This window comes from Pelodiscus sinensis, chromosome 2, assembly GCF_052426305.1.
Source record: "Pelodiscus sinensis isolate ZL-2025 chromosome 2, ASM5242630v1, whole genome shotgun sequence".
NCBI lineage: Eukaryota > Metazoa > Chordata > Testudines > Trionychidae > Pelodiscus > Pelodiscus sinensis.
Genome location: NC_143053.1, coordinates 87,300,764 through 87,320,524, shown reverse-complemented (window position 1 = coordinate 87,320,524; position 19,761 = coordinate 87,300,764). Strand labels below are relative to the sequence as shown.

The 19,761-nt window shown below is 43.7% G+C and overlaps 1 protein-coding gene across 2 annotated transcripts in view; it reads right to left on the bottom strand.

Annotated features, from left to right (window-relative positions):
* RAB31 (RAB31, member RAS oncogene family) overlaps positions 1 to 19,761 on the bottom strand; it is a 78,189-nt gene that overhangs the window by 22,198 nt on the left and 36,230 nt on the right. For both annotated transcript variants that reach the window (XM_025181869.3, XM_006117467.5), the window contains exon 3: positions 15,382 to 15,463. In XM_025181869.3, the coding sequence (XP_025037654.1) occupies positions 15,382 to 15,463 (82 nt within the window). The remainder of the gene's footprint in view (positions 1 to 15,381; positions 15,464 to 19,761) is intronic.

The window sequence follows — 19,761 nt, the reverse complement described above, 5'->3', positions numbered from 1 at the left end:
CCCTTAGTTCTCCCATTGCCCCTTCCCTTCTGCATTACTGACATCATCATCCCTCAACCCCCCGCTAGTCCCCTGGCTCTAGTCCCCTGGTGCTGGGGCGGGGCAGCATGGCGGGGGCTGCCCCATGTGCCAGGGCTGACGCCAAGGCCACGGTGCTATTTTCAGTACCCTAGCTCCAGCCCAGGAGCAGCTGGACTGCAGCCTGGCTCAAGTCTTGGCACACGGGGCAGCTGTCCACCACGTGGCCCAACCCTGGGAGCAGCTGGGAATGGGGCGGCAAAGGCAGATTCTGGGGTCGGGACCGCAGTACTAAAAATAGCACCGCAGCCTCGGCTCCAGTCCTGGCACATGCTGCAGCCGCCCGCCATACTGCCCCACCCCGGCATCCGTCCCTGGCTCCAGTCCCATGGGATCTGCCCCTCTCCTGGGTCCAGCAACCAGACACCATCCTGGGATCCCAGCAGCCTTCCTCACTGCTTCAGCCGGCCGTCGGCACATGTTCCCAGTTGCTTACCCTGCCACTGCAGCTGGCCCGCAATGGGGTCCTGGCAACTGGCCTTGCCGCTGCATACTTTTGGTTGCCAACAGGGTCCCAGCAGCTGGCAGGGTCCTGGCAGCTGGCCCTGCCATCGCAGTCAGCCCCGCCACCGCGGGCACTCGGCCACCGGCCCTTCTGTCATACAGTTTAAGTTGCCAGTGGGGTCCCAGTAGGTGAGTTAACCGTTTAAGTAACCAATAAGCATCAGCTTATTGGTTCATTGTTTAAACACTAACATCACTAGTTAATAAACTACAAAGATGTATGTAGTGCTTTAAAAACACATAAGAGGACAAGGTCTGATTTTTCCAGTTCCCTGTATCTTGTGTCATTTCCTATTGTAAAAACTGAGCTAACTTTCCCAGCTGACAATATTTGTTTCCTTCCTTATTTTATACTAATATTTTTTAGACATAAGTCATTTAAAGAAAAGAAACAGTAGCCCAAACTTTAAAAATAAACAAGCTTAAAGTTTAGGGTGCTAAATGCATTTAAACAAGTGGTATAATCTTCCAGGGTATGTCTACACTACCCTCCTAGTTCGAACTAGGGGGGGTAATGTAGTCATTCGGAGTTGCAACTGAAGCCCGGGATTTGAATTTCCCGGGCTTCATTTGCATAAAGCCGGCTGGCGCCATTTTTAAATGCCGGCTAGTTCGGACCCCAGCTATCTGAACTAGCTGTACGCCTCATGGAACGAGGTGTACAGCTAGTTCGGATTAGGAAGCCTAATCCGAACTAGCTAGTCTGTGCCGCGTGTAGCCGCGCGGCACGGGGTCCGAACTAGCCGGCATTTAAAAATGGCGCCGGACGGCTTTATGCAAATGAAGCCCGGGAAATTCAAATCCCGGGCTTCAGTTGCAACTCCGAATGACTACATTACCCCCCCTAGTTCGAACTAGACATACCCCCAGTGTTTTTGAAAATCAGGTCTTGCACTGGATTTAGAAGCCTAATTTTGAAAATCTTGCCTAGTGATTTTATCAAGTTTCACATTAGGTCAGGTGATTGAAAGAGCATATTTTGTTACAGGTTCCCAAGATTTAAGGGAGAAAGCTACTCTGAAGACATTTCATTTAAAATCTGAAATGGACTAGTAATCGTATCATCATCAAAAACACAGCACAGAATGCTCTACCAGATAAAAATTAACCTAAACTTATTTTGTCACTGCTTTCAAATCACCTTCTAAAAGTGTTATAAAAACACTATGGCACAGTACCCATTAATGAGATTCAGCTATTAGGAAACCAAGATTCCCTCTCCGTACACATTGACAGAATGTGCTTTTCTCTATTAGAAAACATGGGAAGACACCTTGTACCAATAAATAAATCAATAAGGTTGAAAAAATGGTTCATTGAAAAAAAAATGCATTAATTTATGCAATAATAGAACTTTTAAAAAGTATAAATATTTTATGAGAAGCACAGATTTTGAAAGCTTAGAAATACATATTTTCAATTTTATGCAAATAATAAGTTTGTGTTTTTCCAATAATAACTTTTCTAGCAATAACTTAATAGAAAAGTCTTCTTGGATCATCTCCTAGCTTAACTACTCTGATGAAACAGTTATACCAAATTAAGTATAAAATACAAAATATCAATGTACAACTGGCCAAGGACCATATGTGGGACAGAAGCCAAAAATGAGTGACAAATATAAAGTTAATTTTGGGAGAATTCTGCAATTGTTGCATTTGGAGCTATAGTAAAATTGCAGTATTCTCCCAAGACTAATAGTACAGGTTGAATCTTCCTAGTCTGGCACCCTTGGGACCGGAGAGGTCCCGAACAAGGGTATTTGCCAAACTAGAGGAGATCAGGTCCAGGCTCTCCAGCAGCTCCCCTCTTGGCTGCTGCACTTGGTCCTAAGTGTGGAAGTGCATTTTCAGCATAGTTCAGGAACAAACATTATGCTGCTAGATTTAAGCAATAGGTTTGGATATTGGAGTCTTGCCACTGTCTTCTGTGGAACCAAGATTTGCCATCACAGAATTAAGTATTGTTTAAGAGGGTTTAATTAAAAGCTGTTTTCCCTCTGCTTGAGCATATCACATCACAGAAGGATACAGGCAGTCCCCGGGTTACGTACAAGATAGGGACTGTAGGTTTGTTCTTAAGTTGAATCTGTATGTAAGTCGGAACTGGCGTCCAGATTCAGCCGCTGCTGAAACTGATCAGTTTCAACAGCGGCTGAATCTGGACGCCAGTTCTGACTTACATACAGATTCAACTTAAGAACCCCAGGCATCCCCAAGTCAGCTGCTGCTGAAACTGATCAGCGGCTGATTCCAGGAAGCCCGGGGCAGGGGCTTCCTGTAGTCAGCCACTGGTCAGTTTCAGCAGCGGCTGACTTGGGGACGCCTGGGGCAGAGCAGCTGGGGTGCTGCTGGGTTGGTCCAGTAGCGCCGCCGCTCCTCGGCGCTACTGGACCAACCCAGCAGCACCCAAGCTGCTCTGCCCCAGGCGTCCTGATTCAGCCACTGCTGAATCTGAACAGCAGTGGCTGAATCAGGACGCCTGGGGCAGAACAGCTGGGGTGCTGCCTGGTTGGTCCAGTAGCGCCCAGAGCGGCGCTACGGGACCAACTGGCAGCGCCCCAGCTGCTGTACCACAGGTGTCTGGAGCAAAGCCACGGAGCACGGGGGCAGCGGGACAGCCCAGACGCGCCGTGGCTGTCCGCTGCCCGCGTGCTCCGCGGCTTTGCTCTGCTTTGCCCCCCCCCTTCCTCCTGGTCTGCAGACCAGGGGGATGGGGGGGGGCAAAGCAGAGCCAAGCCGCGGAGCGCGCTGCCAGCTGACAGCCCTGTCCGCTGCCCACGTGTTCCGCCGCTTTGCTTCCTCTCCCTAGTCTGCTGGAGACCAGGGAGAGGAACCCCATTCGTAACTCGGGGACTGCCTGTACATCTGATCATGAACAAACTTAGAAATTTCAGGGGGTAGCAGAGTGAGTCTGTACAGAAAAAAACAGCAAATGATGTTTTTTACATTTCCTTTATATTCAGATATGACAAAAAACCCACAAAAATACACAGAGAGAGAGAGAGAGAGAGAAAGAGAGAGCAAACAGCCAAATAACACAGAGAGAGAGAGAGAGAGCAAATAACCAAATAACCTGTGTTGCCTGTTTCCTACAAGCCTAAATAAATGCAAACAATCTCCAGCTGAATGTCTTCCACACATGTACTGATACAGAAAGAGGAGCACAGAAGGAAGCAGCAACACAGCAAATGGAAGAGGTCAAATTAATGTTTCCTGCTCCTGTCCCCATCCTTCTTTTTGAGCAGAGAATGTTGAAATTCCACTTCCTCATACTAAACATGAACAGGCCAAGTTGTCATTCCACTCTCCCATAGAGTGCACTCATTCTCTGGGTTAGTGCTCACGCTCTTCCCCCTTCCTACAGTGAGTCTTACTGGTAGTTGAAATAACATCATTTAAAGTTCAGTCTGAGCTTATTCCCTTAGGCTAGATTGTCAATAGGGTTTTTCTCCAAGACCTCTCAACCAAAGTGCCACTTGCATCTCCCATATTATTGGCAGTGTGATTCACAAGTTGCAGTTGCCATACCTAGCCAGCTGAAGTCAGTCAGCATTTCCATGCAACTTCCAACAACTGCTAGCTGGAAGGGGCAGCAGGAGATCTTGCCACCCGATTATAAACTGTTATTATATATCAGGGAATACGGGATCACTCCTTTGGTGTATGTTACACCTAAAACCGAACAGAGGACCTTGAATCAAACTAAGCAGGGCTAAATTCAGCAGGTACTGTACCTACTTACTCAAAGACTGAATCAACATACTCTCCCAAGGGCGCCCTTTCAAGCATTTGCTAACATCTCTAGAGCCACAGGTTGAGTATCTCATGGCTAGATTTTCCTTTTTATTTTTGTCAATTTATTCTGAGGCCAGGTCTATACTAGACCAGGAAGGATGGCTTAAAGTACGCAACTCCAGCTATGTAAAATGCATAACTGAAGTCGGCTTACCTTTAACAAAACCTTCGTGGAGTCCTTACTCCTCACAAAAGGAGGAGTACTGGACGCCGGGAGGATTATGCTCAGCATTTGATTTACAAGTCTGTACTAGACTCACTAAACTGAATGCCAGAAGATTGTTCTCTGGAGCATCGATCTTCCGCTAAGTATAGACGTGCCCTGAATGTCTTCCAGAAGGGGGCTAAGCCAGACCCCACAGCTATTCTTTAGACATTACCCAGATCTGTGTATTAGTGCAATGTCTTGTCTTTTTTTCTGATGCTATGACCTACCATAGAAATACTGCACAAGTTTAAAATCTTGGTTATTGGAGAGCAGTTATGGAAGAGAAATAGAAACAATAAATAGATTATCCTGATATATAAGATTCTCACACGGATGTAGTGGAGGGGACGGAGGGATAGGAAATTCCTAACATTCTCAGCTGGCAAAGAGTGAATGGAAAATGTTATGCATGCATGCCATTCACAAATATGATTTAGCATTATATAATCTTGAGTAGTTTTTCCTGTGCACAAAACAGAGCTGAAATTCGAGTAGTAAGGAAACTTCTTAACTAGCTGTATAAATCAGTATTTTACAAAGATCTGAAAAGCAGTAGATGTTAATCCCAACAAGCATCTTCCTCTGGACTCAAAGTCCAACAGAACAGAAAAAAATATTTAATAATCTTTATAGGTGATAGCGAAGCTATTGAACTAGTGCAGCATTCTTTTTTCTCTTATTTTTTTGTCAAAGTAGACTGAAAAAGCCACTAATTCACTCACATACATTGCCTCCAAAACATAGAGTTCTTGCAGTTAAAGAAAAAAATTCCAGCATTTTAGGAGAGCTCCCAAAAGATATTTAAAATAAGCAGAAACGAAAGCTTTGAAATGTTACAAAAATGAGATGGTGTTCAGCCTTTTTCAAAAACAATCATTAAGTGAAACATCTAATAACTTTACATCTTGGTTCTTAATTATTATTCTTTGATATTCTGCATGTATAGGGTTTTTTTTAAAGTTTTTATACACACACACACACACACACACACACACACACTTCAGCGTAATTACTTGGCTTTATTCTCAGTCTTACAATGGTAAATGCAATGTCTTTATTTACTTATTTATTTTGATGATGTTCCCTCCTCTCTTCAAATAAATAAATCAATAAACTTCACAGAAGATGTTAAAAGCCTATGTAAACGTATATACTTGTTATGGCAGATAAGGCTTGTTAACAACATGCAAGGTGTACAGAAGGTAAAAAGCTGCTTCCTAGAGAAAGGACAGAAGAGGTTCGACCTAGTCAGAACCTCTAGGGGCCTAGCTAGGGTTGTGTCTTCACTGAAGGTTAGCATGAGTTATCTACATTTGAGTTAAGTAATTTTGAGTGAGAATAGCCATGAAATAGCACACAAGCTAAACAAATTGGCTTAGTATTACAGATTGTGTTAGCAGCTAACAAGTGCTCAGGTGAGCTTTAGCTTATACCCCCCAGACAACCTGAGTTAAAAAGACCACAGTGCTCAACTTCAGGGGTTTTGCAGCAAACAGAATTCAAGTTAAAGGCAACACTTCAATTATAACTTGAGATAATTCTGCAATAAAAACAAGCCTTTAGATTATTATGCTACATTGTATTTATTATTATGTCTGAGTTACCAGTGAAGCTAAAGTCTAGGAACAGGACAGATCTGAACTCTAATTCAAGCTCTATGTATTCTGAGGATAAGGTATTAACTATGGCCCAGATCGTCAAAGATATTTATACACTGATTTCAATGGAAATTAAATGTATACTTTGCAGGCTCTGGCCCCTAGTCTACAGTAGGGGATAAATTTGAATTAAGGTATGCAACTTCAGCTATGTTAATTGCGTAGCTGAAGTCGAAGTATCTTAACTTGAATTTTGGCACCATCCACACTGTGGGAAGTTGAAGGGAGAACACTCTCCCCTGACTTCTTACTCCTCATAGTAGCGGGATTATGGGCATCAGTTGGAGCACCCTCTTAGTTTGAATTAGCATGTGTTCACTAGACCCACTACTCTGAACCCTGGAAGATCGACTGTGGCTGCTTCGATCTTATCTATAGTGTAGACATGGCCTGACAGAACAAGAACCCTGTGGCAAAAACTCTCTTGCTGTAAAGGAGTGCAAGAGGTAATATCTGATTCTTGGTTCAGAAACAAGCCATAAAAGTGTCAGCAGGTAGGAAAGAAGTCAAATGAGATAGTAAAAGGTTCTAGTAGTTTAGTGCGTAGTGCTGCATTATTAGGAAGGTAAGGGTATGTCTACACTTGCCCCCTAATTCGAACTAGGGAGGCAAATGAAGCATACCGAAGTTGCTAATGAAGCATGGGATTTAAATATCCCACGCTTGATTAGCATATTCGCAGCCGGTCGCCATTTTAAAAAGCCGGTAGCCCGAATTAACTCGCCGTGTGTAGACGCGGTAGTCCGATCCAAAACCCTTTCCTCGAATTAACTGTTACTCCTCATTGCACGAAGAAGTTGAAGGTAGATAAATTCAAACTGGAAATAAAATGTACATTTTTAACAGTGAGCTTAATTAACCCCTGGAATAATTTACCAGAGATACTGGTGTATTCTCCATCACTGGCAAATTTTAAAAGAGATGATCTAGGAATTATTTGGGAGAAGTTCTCTCTCTCAGCTTATATAGGAGGTCAGACTAAAACAATGGTCTTTTCTGGCCTTGGAATCTATGCACTCAGTATAAATGGTGACTTATGGATGGGGGAGAGACTGGAGAAGAAGTTCCTCCAAGTGAGGGATGAATAAAAGCTATATCCATTTGAATTGGTCTTTTTAGCCACTTATGAAGTTACTGCATATGGAATGATGAAAACCCTCTGAGCATGAGTTCCAGCTGGGCTTAAACACCTAGGTGCCCTTTTACGAAGAAAGAATAGCAAAATGTTTCTCTGCCTTGGAAACATAGCCTTCTGGCTGCCTTAATATTTGCCACAATATTCATCAGGGCTGGCAAAATGGAAAATTGGCAGCAGCCCCAGGCATACTGACAAAAGCGTTGTAATTAGAAGCTACTTATGGCATCATTGAATATACACACTAATAAAAACATCCTTAGCTAATTTGTGTGGAGACTGCTTGTAGAGGGACAACCTTTGCTCACAACAATATAACTGTCATGGATTTTAGCTATGCAGTTCAGGACAGCAGTGTAAGTTTGATGAATAGCACTAAGGAAAAGGTAGAGGCAAGATGGAGGAAAAGGGACACTTTGGAAAGTGGAGTAAGTGGGCTGATTTGACAAGTGATCACAAAGAAACTAGGACATCAGAGATTGACACAAACAGGAGAAGCAGAGGGGTGTTTTTAAATGTGCTGCTGAGGTTTCAAGTCCTCACTAGTAAGGCTCAGTAGCTCTCGTTTTCTCTGACAAAAGAACAACCTATACTCCCCACAATAAGTGGTACGTCTTGCAGCTCTACCAGGAGTCTCCCTGGGGGCTCAGAGCCGCCATTGAACAAAAAACTGAACAGTCACTCTCACCCATGTCAAGGCAGGAAACCTGCTTCTGAACCACATTTTCTAAAATGCAAAAATTTACTGTGGGCTTTTATTTAATATTGTGTATTAAAAATGCCAATTTAAGCATTTTCCCCAAGCATTTTCCATCTATTGTTTCTTATGCTCTTTTTATTTTTATTTTTTTTAAACTGATAAATTATTTAGGGGCAGAACTGTGTCAGTACTCAGTCCAAGCCCTATATATGCTAGGCATGGAAATTCATCTTTTGCTTTTCCATCTTTTTTTTCTAAGTTGCTTTGTTCTTAGTACAGCCTTCTCTCCACCCCATCCCCAGCTGAAGGAGGAAGAAGAAACTGCAGAGATAAACCTTTTTTCCTCTTAGGCAGCTGCTTTGATTGGTCAGTAGTTCTGGAAAAAGGGGAAACTAAAGCAGCTTTTCATAGGTTATGCTAGAATGGTGCAGACGTGCACTGTGAAGCAGTCACTTGGCACTCCAATCAAATGAGGAGTTAATAGTAACTCAGGCCCCCATACGCACTTCAGGGTGGGGCTCTAAAAGTAACTGATTCAGGAATAGGAAGGGAGAGATGTCTGGGCAAAGGCTGCAAGTAGTTTGTTAAAATTTTCCATCAAAAATGCCCTTTTGTCCACTTCAAAACTTGCCACAGGAATGTGTTTATTTAGATGACATTTTTGTTTTGGAAAAAAAATTAGATGAAGCATTTTGATTAGGTTAGACCTTACTGGAATGATGTACTTTAATTTTTCATGTTGAAATGCCTTTTTTCTTTTGAAAAATATAGTATATGATAATTTATGCTGTAAAATAATATAATTTTTTAAAAGATTACAATTGTAATGAAACATTTCAACTTAGAAAGGTAATATTTCAATTGACCCAAAATGAACATTTTTGTGGGAAATTTTGAAATTTGGCGTTTTGTTCTGATTTAGAACAAAAACAAGTTTTGAAATTGTAGAATTTCCCGATAAAAGGCAATTCTGACTCATATATAGTAGTAGCTGTGAGTGTGGTTCGGGAAATAGTTTTGGTTATGTCTTGACTTTTTCAGTAATCTGTTTTCTGCGACCATGCGCTGGCTGGTGTGCCTGTAGGGTGACTATGCTGAACTGCTTCTACTAACAGGCCAGCTTTTCATACACACAATGAACAATGTTTCCAAAAGTTTGGGCAGGTACAAATGAGATGTCCATCTAGTGCTGGGTACCCAAGATGTTCAAGCTGGTTTTCACCACATTCAAGTGGCCTGAGGTTCCAATGCTCAGCACCATTTCCTAAAGCTTCCATACAAGCATCCCGGCTGCTCAGAACTTATTGGAAATTACTAGCAGATGCAATTTTGTCATATGTGATACCATTTTGCATCTGCTAATGAGGTCTGGACATATAGTGATGAGCAGTCTAAATGCTTATTAGATTATGATAGGAGGAAGATGGAAGAGGATGAGGAGATAAGAGAACAGAGTGACCAGATAGCAAGTGTGAAAAATTGGGACAGAGACAATAGTCACATGTAAAAAACAAACCCCCAAATTATGGGACTGTTTCTATAAAATTGGGGCATCAGGTCATCCTACAACAGGAAGCCCAAACATCTATGTCACTGGAGGAGCAAAGGCAGAGATGGGTCAGTGAGAAAGAAGTTAGGGGTACAGAAGGACATGAACAGGGAACTGCCCCTGAAGATGTTTTGGAAGAATGGGCCTGCTATTTGCCTCTTTAAGACATTCTACATTTTCTGTAAACTCTAAGGAAGCAAATGAATTTATGTTCTAGTCATTCTTTTCTTTCAGGCTTTTCTGTGGCCTAATGCAGCCAGGGCTAGTGCTCAGACAAATTGGGCATAGCCAAATATTAGCTCTGATTAGCCCCACAGATGTGAGCCTCGATGGAGTGCCTATATGAGTATTTGAGTCTGCCCATGTTTTGAAATTTTTTTCATTTGGAGCTCTCTGTACCAGTTTCTCCATCTCTTAATGCAGATGTTACTTATGCCTCATTGTAAGAGCATTGAGATGGATGGATGAGGAACAGCAAGTAAGGTTGTTATTATTAGTTCGTGACAGAACTATTGCCTGTAGGACTTAATTGTCACTTTACCTGAATGCTCCAGCAGGGCTTTGTTCTGCAGACATACACATTTCTTATTGCACAGACTGGAGGGGTGGGCGGAAGGAACTCAATCCTTCTGTCTGTTAGAAGGATTGGGGGTGTCCTCCTCCCCTCTTCCTATTATTTGCTCTGCTAGGAGGAGGAGAGGTGTGTGTGTCTGCTTCTATTCCTCTCTTGCCATGAATCTGAAGGCGGATGTGGGGACAGTCCATTTTCTTGTGCACCTTTCCCTATTAATATGTCTGCATGGGACAAGGCATGGAGACTTTGGGGGCTGGGTGGGGTGGAGTGGAGTGACAGGCAGGATGAGCAGATCTCTGATAAGAGTGACCCAAGTGCTGACCCCCAAAGGACCGTTGCTTTGTCTTTTTTTGAAGAAGAAGTGGGGAGCTGAAAAGCAGCAGAGGAGCTTTCTGTACCAGGGTGCAGACAAGGCAGTCATTTGGGAAGCTGTGGAATTGCAGCATGCATGCACACGCATAGATAGATAGATAGATAGATAGATAGATAGATAGTTGCCACATTTTGATTTACTTTTAGAAGAATTAAGCCAAACCAAAACACTGCTGAGAAAAAGATGTAAGTAATTTTGTTTGTTGCGGATGTTAGGAAGTGAGTCTGAACACAGTTATATACAGTGTAAAAGGAAAAGTGCTCTAAACTTCTGTCCCATCACTGATCATGCAGATGTAATGAAAATAGAGAAGAAAGGAAAAATGACAGCGAGGTACATGCATGGTTTGGAAGATGCCGACAAGTGGAATGGGAAGAGTAACGATAAACTGAAAGAATGGATTGAAAAGAACATTGGAGACCTTGGCAGATTACTGTGGCTCAGAAGAGAATAAGAAAGGGAGGAGAAAGGTGATGAGGATGTGGTAATCAAAATCTAAAAGGCACACAATATGAACAAGCCAGTGAGAATTCTAATATTTGGCTACAAGCATGGGCATTCCAAGGGAGAAGACTGCATGGAACAGTGTGAGGTGCTGAGCTGCTCCTCCTACACCTCTCTGAATTAGCACTATTATTATTATTATTATTATTATTATTATTAATTACTCGATTTTTTTCCAGCGTTGCTCAGGTCCTTAATAGGGATGTTAAGAAGCATGTAATTTGTTAATTGTGCAGTCAACAAAATTTGTCCCCCACCGCGGCTCTGCAGTAGAAGCAATTCAGGAGGTGGTGCACAGGCAGGTTGCTCAGTCCTGAATCCTGCCGGATCCCGGCATCAACCCCCGCTGCGGCTCTGCAATAATAGTATTAATAGTATTAATGAAGAGCTGCAGCGAGGGTTGATGGGGGTGGAGGGAGCACGGTTACATGTAGCCGATAGCGTTAACCAATAAGCACCCACTTATCGGTTAATTGTTTAATCGATTATATTATCATATCCCTAGTCCTTAACTCAACTAATTTTTGTCTTTTGAAAAATAAAATGAAAACGTACATGCTTCATTGGATCATTGCTCTAGTGTGGGGTTGGGAATGAGGGGTTCAGTATGAGAGCTGTCCCCAGGAGAGACGACTAACCCAGCTCTCTCTCACCACAGCAAATTGGGCCAGGTGAGAAGCTCCTGTCCGTGGCTGCTGCAGCTCCAGTGGGTTCAGCCAGAAGAGGGATGCATGTCCCTTGCTTGGGGCAGGTGCAGGTTCATCGGCCCCCTGAACTCCCCAGCAAGAGTGAGGAATGTAGCAAACTTTGTGATGAAAGGGAACAGCCAGCAATGTCCCCATATGAATCTGGGGAGAGGGGGAAGAACTTCAGCCCCTCCCCCCCGAAGGGCACCTAGGGGGCAAGAGGCTCAGGTTTACAGCAGTCCTGGTGGGGGAGCAAAGGCCACCCTTTTTTCACCTGCCTGGTGATTCTCTTTTCTGTAGGGTTTTCTGAGAAGCAATCGCATTCCAGGCACATACCATTTTCCTGGCACAATCAAACCCTGACCATACTTTAAGTTATGATAAGAGGCAGCTGTGAATTTGGTGGCCCTAACTCTTAGGGTGTGTCTAGACTACTGAGTTTTGTCGACAAAAGTGGACTGTTGTTGACAAAACTATACCTGTGTCTACACTACCGCTGAGTTCTGTCGACATAACGTCGACGCTGGTAAACCTCATTTTACGAGGCATAACACCTTCTGTCGACAGAGTTCTGTCGACAGAAGGTGTTATTGCCTGTAGGGTTGCGTCTAGACTACAGGGTTTTGTCGACAAAGCAGCTTGCTTTGTCGACAGAACTGAATGTGTCTAGACGCTCTATGTCGACAGAAGTTTTGTCGACAGTATCTGTCGACAAAACTTCCGTCGACAAAACCCTGTAGTCTAGACGTACCCTTATAGTTTAGGAGGAGTATTGAACAGACAGACAGACAGACAGACAAACTCTCAAATATATAGTAGACTCCCATCACCACTATAGCACTCACCTAGGAGCACCAATCATACACCAGAAGCCCAGTGTGGCAGAAGCTATACAAACAGAACAAAAAGATCTGAATTTTCCAAAGAGACTACAGGGTGTGTTTTTGGGTGTTATATGAGACAGCTTTCTTGAGAATAATTGTGATAAGAGAGGAAACACAGTAGCGGATGAATTTCTAAACATGTGCTTCTTTAACTATTGAGTAGGGATGTAAAAGGTTACCCAGTTACCCAGTAAGCATTAGCCTTACCAGTATGCTTACTGGTTAACCAGAGGGCCAGGGCAGGGGGAGCAGCCCGCCTACCACTGCATGGCATGCCAGGAACCCTAGGTGGGCCAGAGCAGTCCCTGCCCCCACTCAGCACAGCAGCCCCTGGCCAGCTGGAGCAGCCCCCCGCCCACAGCACGGAGTCCCCCTGCCAGCCAGAGCAGCCTCCCTGCCTGTGGAGGGCTGGGTAGGAGTGTCAGTCATGATACCCCACTCACACGGTTAACCAGTTAAAGGATTACCATTAAATCATTTAACCAGTTAACTTTTTTACTGCATATTTATATCCCTACTACTAAGCAGCAGTCAATTTTCAGCAGTCTAACCAAAGTTTGGTAATTGTTTATCATGATATCCCCAAAAAAGAAACAAAGATGATGGCTATCAATGCATACTTGTGGTAATGCCATACTAAAAAGAGAAAACAACTTAGTGAGGAACAGTTGTATTGTGGCTATTGCACACATTTGAGTCTCAAAGTTCTGTCACAGACTTCCTGCAGATTTCATGGTCAAATCACTCAATCTCTTTGCCTTCGTAAAATAAGATTAGTTAATAGTTATCTGTCTCACAAGACTGTTTGTAAGACATAGCATGATAATGTTCACAGAATGCTTTGAGATTCTCAGGTAGAAGGGACATGGAAGTGTAGTATTTTACTGGGAGAAAGGATTAGTGGTCAAGAGGTACATAAGTTATATGCCTGAGAATTAAGTTTTGTTTGGCAATAAACAAGAAGAAAAGAGAATTCTTGTGGGTAAACAAGAAAATACAAATCTGGGAGAGCAAAACCAAATCTTTGATATCTAAGGTCACTAAAATACCATATATATGTGAGTGTGGGTACACACACACACACACACACACACACAAAGCCCACCACACGCAAAAAATAGTTGGATATCAACACTAAATCTTGCTGATTGCACAGACAAGCTTAATTCTGGCACTTCCTAAATTCTCAGTGTTTGACTTAGCAACCTTAATAGTCTTTTAATGTGTTTTTTTAACTAATCAAGTATATACAAAAACCTAAGTGGAAGAAAAAATTTCATCGTGTGGAACCCTATTCAAACCCACCTGATTTATCAGGAGAGTTAGAACCTTTAAATCCACTACACAGATCTCTGCCACCAGAGCTAAAGGAGTAGCAGGTAGCAGTAATATGCTGTTATCCTCTATGTGGACCAAGGGTATGAGCTATGCATATTGCCAGTGGGTTTCACAGATAGTTGTTAATAGCACAAGAATAGGGAGACTCAGGAATCCTGTGTTTTTCTCTGTAGGGGAGTGTTCTGCATTAGCCATACCTTTCTGCCTCTCTTTCTCTCTAACCTGACTCCTTCTGCCCCATCCCAGTCTCCCAACAACACCTCATCTTCCCCTCACCCTGTCTCTCAGTCCCAGTTTCCTTGCCCAGTGAATCCCTATCTTCTTCCATCTCCCTCCACACCCAGTTTCCTCATCCAATATCAGTTTGCCTTTCCCCTGTCCATTGTCTCCAAGTTTCCACCATCTCCTGTTCCCTCCCAAATCTCCTAATCCCAGTCTTTCCACACATACCTTCCCTCATGCTCTTTGTACCAATCTATTCCATAAGCCCCCAGCCCTAGTCCAGTTTTTGTCCCTCTGTATTTGAGTCAGATCGCTTCCTCCTCCTCACTATCTGGGAACCAACCAGAGGAGTGAAATATTAGAAAAGAAATTTTCGAGTTAAATGGGGCTCCAGAAGTGGGGAAAACCAAATGTCCAGGACCAGACTTTGTTATAAACAAGGTCTATTATAGAATGGTCCAGCTAAGGGAGCAAGAATTGGATCAGCTTCTACCCCATGAGCACAGAAAGGCTGTGTTAGATGTGGCCCATAGCCATTTGCCTGAGGAATATTTGGGGGTTCATAAAACACTAGACCAGTATTTCTCAAAGGATCTGTAGCCACAGAGCCTCGCAGCTCCCATTGGCTCCAATTCATCAATTCCAGCCAAGGGAAGCTGCAGGAAGTATGTGATCCTCTAGAACAGGGTTTCCCAACCTGTGGGTCGGGACCCAAATATGGGTCGCCATTACATTTCAAAAGGGTCGCAAAGTGTCTCCCCAGGTGGCTCTGCCCTCCCCTCTCCCCCTGTTTTTGAGTTGCCTTGGGTCACCAAGTCTTCCTGAATGTCAAAATGGGTCTCCATCTGGAAAAGGTTGGGAACCGCTGCTCTAGAGTAAGAGATCAGAATCAGCCTCTACAATCAATATACAAGAAGAAACAGCCTTCCACAGGGCCTGTAGAAGAGGGCTGGGAGTTTGTACTTGATGATGTGTTCTCTGCTTTTAGGCAAGTCACTTAACCTGTCTGCTTCTGTTTTCCCATCTGTAAAATGGGAATTGTAATATTTAGTAACTGAAACCTGCTTCACAAGGTGGTGTGAGAATTCATTAAACGTGTTTGTGAGGATGAAAAGTGGCATGTAAGTATTAAATATTATTGTAACAGAACATATCACAGAGTGACACTCACCCGCTCCTGACCTGCTGTATCCCAGATCAGAAATTTATGAAGCTCATTCCCACAAGGCACAGTTTTAGTCATGAAAGATGCACTGAAAGTGAAAAACACCAATTGTTTGTTACAAGGTTAACAAATAAAATTCACAGGACCAATATTCTAAACAGATCAATGCTAGATTTTGAGCGGGTTTGTTTAGTTATGCCATTTAAGGGGAGAAAGTCATTTTCTGGGAGAGCAGCCATTCAACAGCATCCCTTAAATTTATTTATATTTATTCAAATTAGGATTGCTCTGTTCCTCTAATGAAGTTTGGTGGGATCCTTCTGGTTAGGCTCAAGAGTACCAGTACCAAACACATCCAGGGCCCATACCTCCTTTCTTCGCTGTGCACATGCTTGACCACTGGGCAGCTGGCACTTCAGGTTTTTTGTTCTTGTTGCTGATCCTGATGAACATCCTCATGCAAGGAATAGGATGAATGTACATGTTATCACCCCACCAAGCAATGAATGAGTGATTTCATCATGCTGGTGTAGGAGACGGGAAATGTAAGTGACTAGAAACAAGACAGCAGAATAGGTGTTGCCAAAAGTAGAAAGTAGACAAATTAAAAAGTTCCCACCCAACCCCAATCTTGGACATAGTCATCTTAGTTTTTACTTGTAAAAATAAAAGGTACAAATTTTTTCAGAGGGAAATGTGATTTTTTCAAAACTGTAGTGGATTTTCAAAACTGTATCCCTTTCCGAAAGAATGCTAGACATTTATAGGTTTGCTCTGTACAACAGAGCTTGAAGTTAAGGAAGTCTGAAGGAGATTGCCCAGGCTTTGGTAGAACTGTGTTTCTTTCTAGACACGACTGAACCATTCCTGCAAAAATAACTTTCATCCCTGACGTATAAAGAAGCACAAGAGAGAATGTGTTTTGCATTAGAAATACACTGGATTACACCACATGGCGTGTGTTTTCAAAACATTTTCTGGGAAAGCTACACGAAGGTTCCCTGGATAGTCATCTGTAAATTGCTCAATTCAAACTGTGTTGCACAGGATACAAAAAGATTAAGTAACACAGGAAGAGCAGTATTTTCTTTGGTTATTTTGAGGGAGTATATGTCCAGCTATCATTCTTTTGCTCTCCATATTATGCAACACTTCACAGCTTTGAAAACAGGAAGTTCAGAACACCAGCAACTACAGGATATTAGAAATATGAACTTAAAAGAGGAGGTTACTCACCTGTGCAGTAACTGATGTTCTTCGAGATGAGTGTCCCTGTGGGTGCTCCACATTAGGTTGGTGTGCCACCGCCAAGCCTTCAATCGGAGTCTTCAGAATAGTGTCCCTGGGGCCGCGCATGTGCGCATCCGCATATGCGCGCTCCTAGTTTCCAGGCATCGTGCATGTGTAACCCCTTCCCCCCCAGTTCCTTCTCTGACCCAGAACGAGACCCCTTAAGGAGGCCAGAATTCTGAAGCAGAGGAAAGAAAGGGAGGGTCACGGAGCACCTATGAGCAGGGCTCAACAAAACACGGCGAAATCCACTTGCCAGCCCCGCACCGCGCATGCGCCAGACCCGCAGTGCGCATGCGCGCGCCGCCACAAAAAGGGGAGACCAGCTGAAATCTACTCGCCATGGGCAAGTAGATACACGGATTTGTCGAGCCCTGCCTAAGAGGACACGCATCTCGAAGAACGTCAGTTACTGCACAGGTAACATAGTTGATTGTGGTGCCAGTGTACCAGGAGAACTGTCCGTATTGAGAAAGGGTAAGTTAAAAGTAGAGGAAACCAAGAGGTCTCTATGTTGCATGTATTGCTGTGGTTGTCTTAATGATTTCTCAAGGAGAATGAGTTTGAGCCGCAAATCTCTGTCTTGCCGAGCTCTGGATTTTAACATCGCACAATGAGGGCACTTTTGAGAAACATGTGCCTTGCTGAGGCATCGGACACATTGTGTGTGTCCATCAGACATCAGAATGAGGTCTCTGAATGTGAAGCAGCGCTTAAAACCCAGTGAGCCAGGCATGACACCAGCTATCTAGCTAAACCAAAGGAAGGGATTAACTGTGAGAAAAACTAGGGGGAGGGGATGTCTGTTTTGTTGGGGGTTTTTAAAGAAAAAATAAGTATAAACCGTGAACTGCTAAGCAACTAACTGGGGAATAAAAACAGGTTGAAAGGGGAATTACTTATCTAAAACATGGAATGAGGTAAGAAACACTTCCAAGTGCCATCTCTGGCCAGAAGTGGTAGAGAAGAAACTTGGGGGGTTCATACATGCACAACACCTGCAAACTGGGAGCACACGACTGTGGACAGGGACACTGCTCTGAAGACTCCAGTTGAAGACTCAGTGGCAGTGCACCAATCTAAAGTGGAGCACTTCTGGGGACATCTCTCAAAGAAGAACATTAGTTCATCTGGCAAAAAAACATTATCTACGTCATAGTTGTCCTACTCAGAAAACATGAAGTAACAATACATATTAGGAATATTTAACCCACTATGCCAAAGTGTATCTTTTAAAAATTATATATATAAAGTCTGTTTCCCCTCAACACGATAGTTATGAAAAATTATATTTTCTTTTCATATGGGTGGGATGTCTTTACTCTGATAAAGTACTGATAATGGTTTAGAACCAAAAGATTATTCATGTTCCCATTAATTTCAACACTATGGCTACGTCTACACTGGCCCCATAAAACGGAATAGTCATGCAAAGCAGGTAAGTCAGGATAGGGAAATCCGCGGGGGATTTAAATATCCCCCGCGGATTTAAATAAACATGTCCGCCGCTTTTATTCCGGCTTGGGGAAAAGCCGGAAAAAAGCGTCTAGACTGGCGCGATCCTCCGGAATAAAGCCCTTTTCCGGAGGATCTCTTATTCCTACTTATTAATTCTACTCAGGAGTGGGAAAAAGTAGAGGGAACACTGGTCACCCGATGGGGAGCTGATCTCACATCCACCAAATCCCTGTGCATCCAGACACCCTGCCAAGCCTCAGCCCTCTTCCCTGCACCCAGAACTTTTCCTCCCAAATACACTGCAGCTGAACCACCATGCCTGGAGCCTTACCCTCTTCACCCAGACCATACTCCCCCTCCCCCAGATTTAAACCCCTAACCCAATCAGCCCCACCTCCTTTGCACCTGGATCACTCCATTAACTCCCCACACCTAGACCCACACCCCACTGAGCACCACCCAGCTGCACCTGAACCCTCCTACTGAGCCCCCCTCAGCTAAGCCCTTCTCTCACAACCAGATCCTTCTGCTGAGCCCCAGCCATCTGCACCTGATTCCCCCTGCAGAGTCCCATTGTTCTGGCATCTGGAACCCCTCAGTGTACCCCTCTGCATCAAGATCCCCACACAGACACACACCTTGCCCCACCGAATGAGTTGTCTGCGCTCAGGTTGCCCCACACAGAGCCCTCCCATGCCACACCTGTATCCTCCCACACTGACCCCTCTATACTTGGATCCTGCTGGGCTGAGCTGCCTGCTCACACCTAGCGTGCCTGATGCTGAGGGGCAGGGCCCTGGAATGGCCCTTGTGGCCTGTCAGGTTGGGAGCAGTCTCACCGCCAAGTCCATTTCTCAGGAGAGCGTGGTTGCAGGGTGATCTCCCACCTTCAAGCAGCCTGTGGCCTGTGCTCCCCACTGCCATGTTGGGGCCTCCATGATTATTTATTGATAAACATTTGCAGAATTTTAAAATACTGTGCACCAAATTTTTAATTTTTTGGTGCAGAATTCCCTCAAGCATAAAAAAAGCTTTGCTGCATGTGGAAACAGGCACTTTAATACTTATACCTTGTCTAGCAGTACCTATACCTAAGTGGAAAATTTTTTCCATACTAAATGGAAAATTGCCACTACTACAATCCCTCTTTCAGAGTTTGATTTAGCAAGTCCAGTTAAGCCTCACTAAATTGAACTCAGAGGGCACACCCACCAGCTGCAGGTATTCCTGCTTGTGCAGGGAGTAAGGGAAGCCAACAGGAGCATTTGCTCCCATTGGTCTCCCGCTGTGGGGATGGTGGGGAAATGTGAAACAAGGTACGTCGACTCCAGCTACCTAATTAATGTAGTTGGAATTGTGTATCTTGCTTCAATGTCCCCTTTTAGAGTAGACCAGGCCTTGGAACTCTGTGGAATCCTTCACAAGTTAAATTCTTAATTCCATTCCTTTGTTGTATATGTGTTGGCGAACTTCATTTAGAATAGATCATGGTTTCTTAATTCAAAAGTTCAGATTCAGTCCTGGAGTTAAGTAAGCACAAATCCTATGGACTTCAATGGAAACTGAACACATTTATGTCCAGGCAGAATTTAGTCTTATATTTTGAGACTTTCATCAATACTGCATAGTCCAAGACTT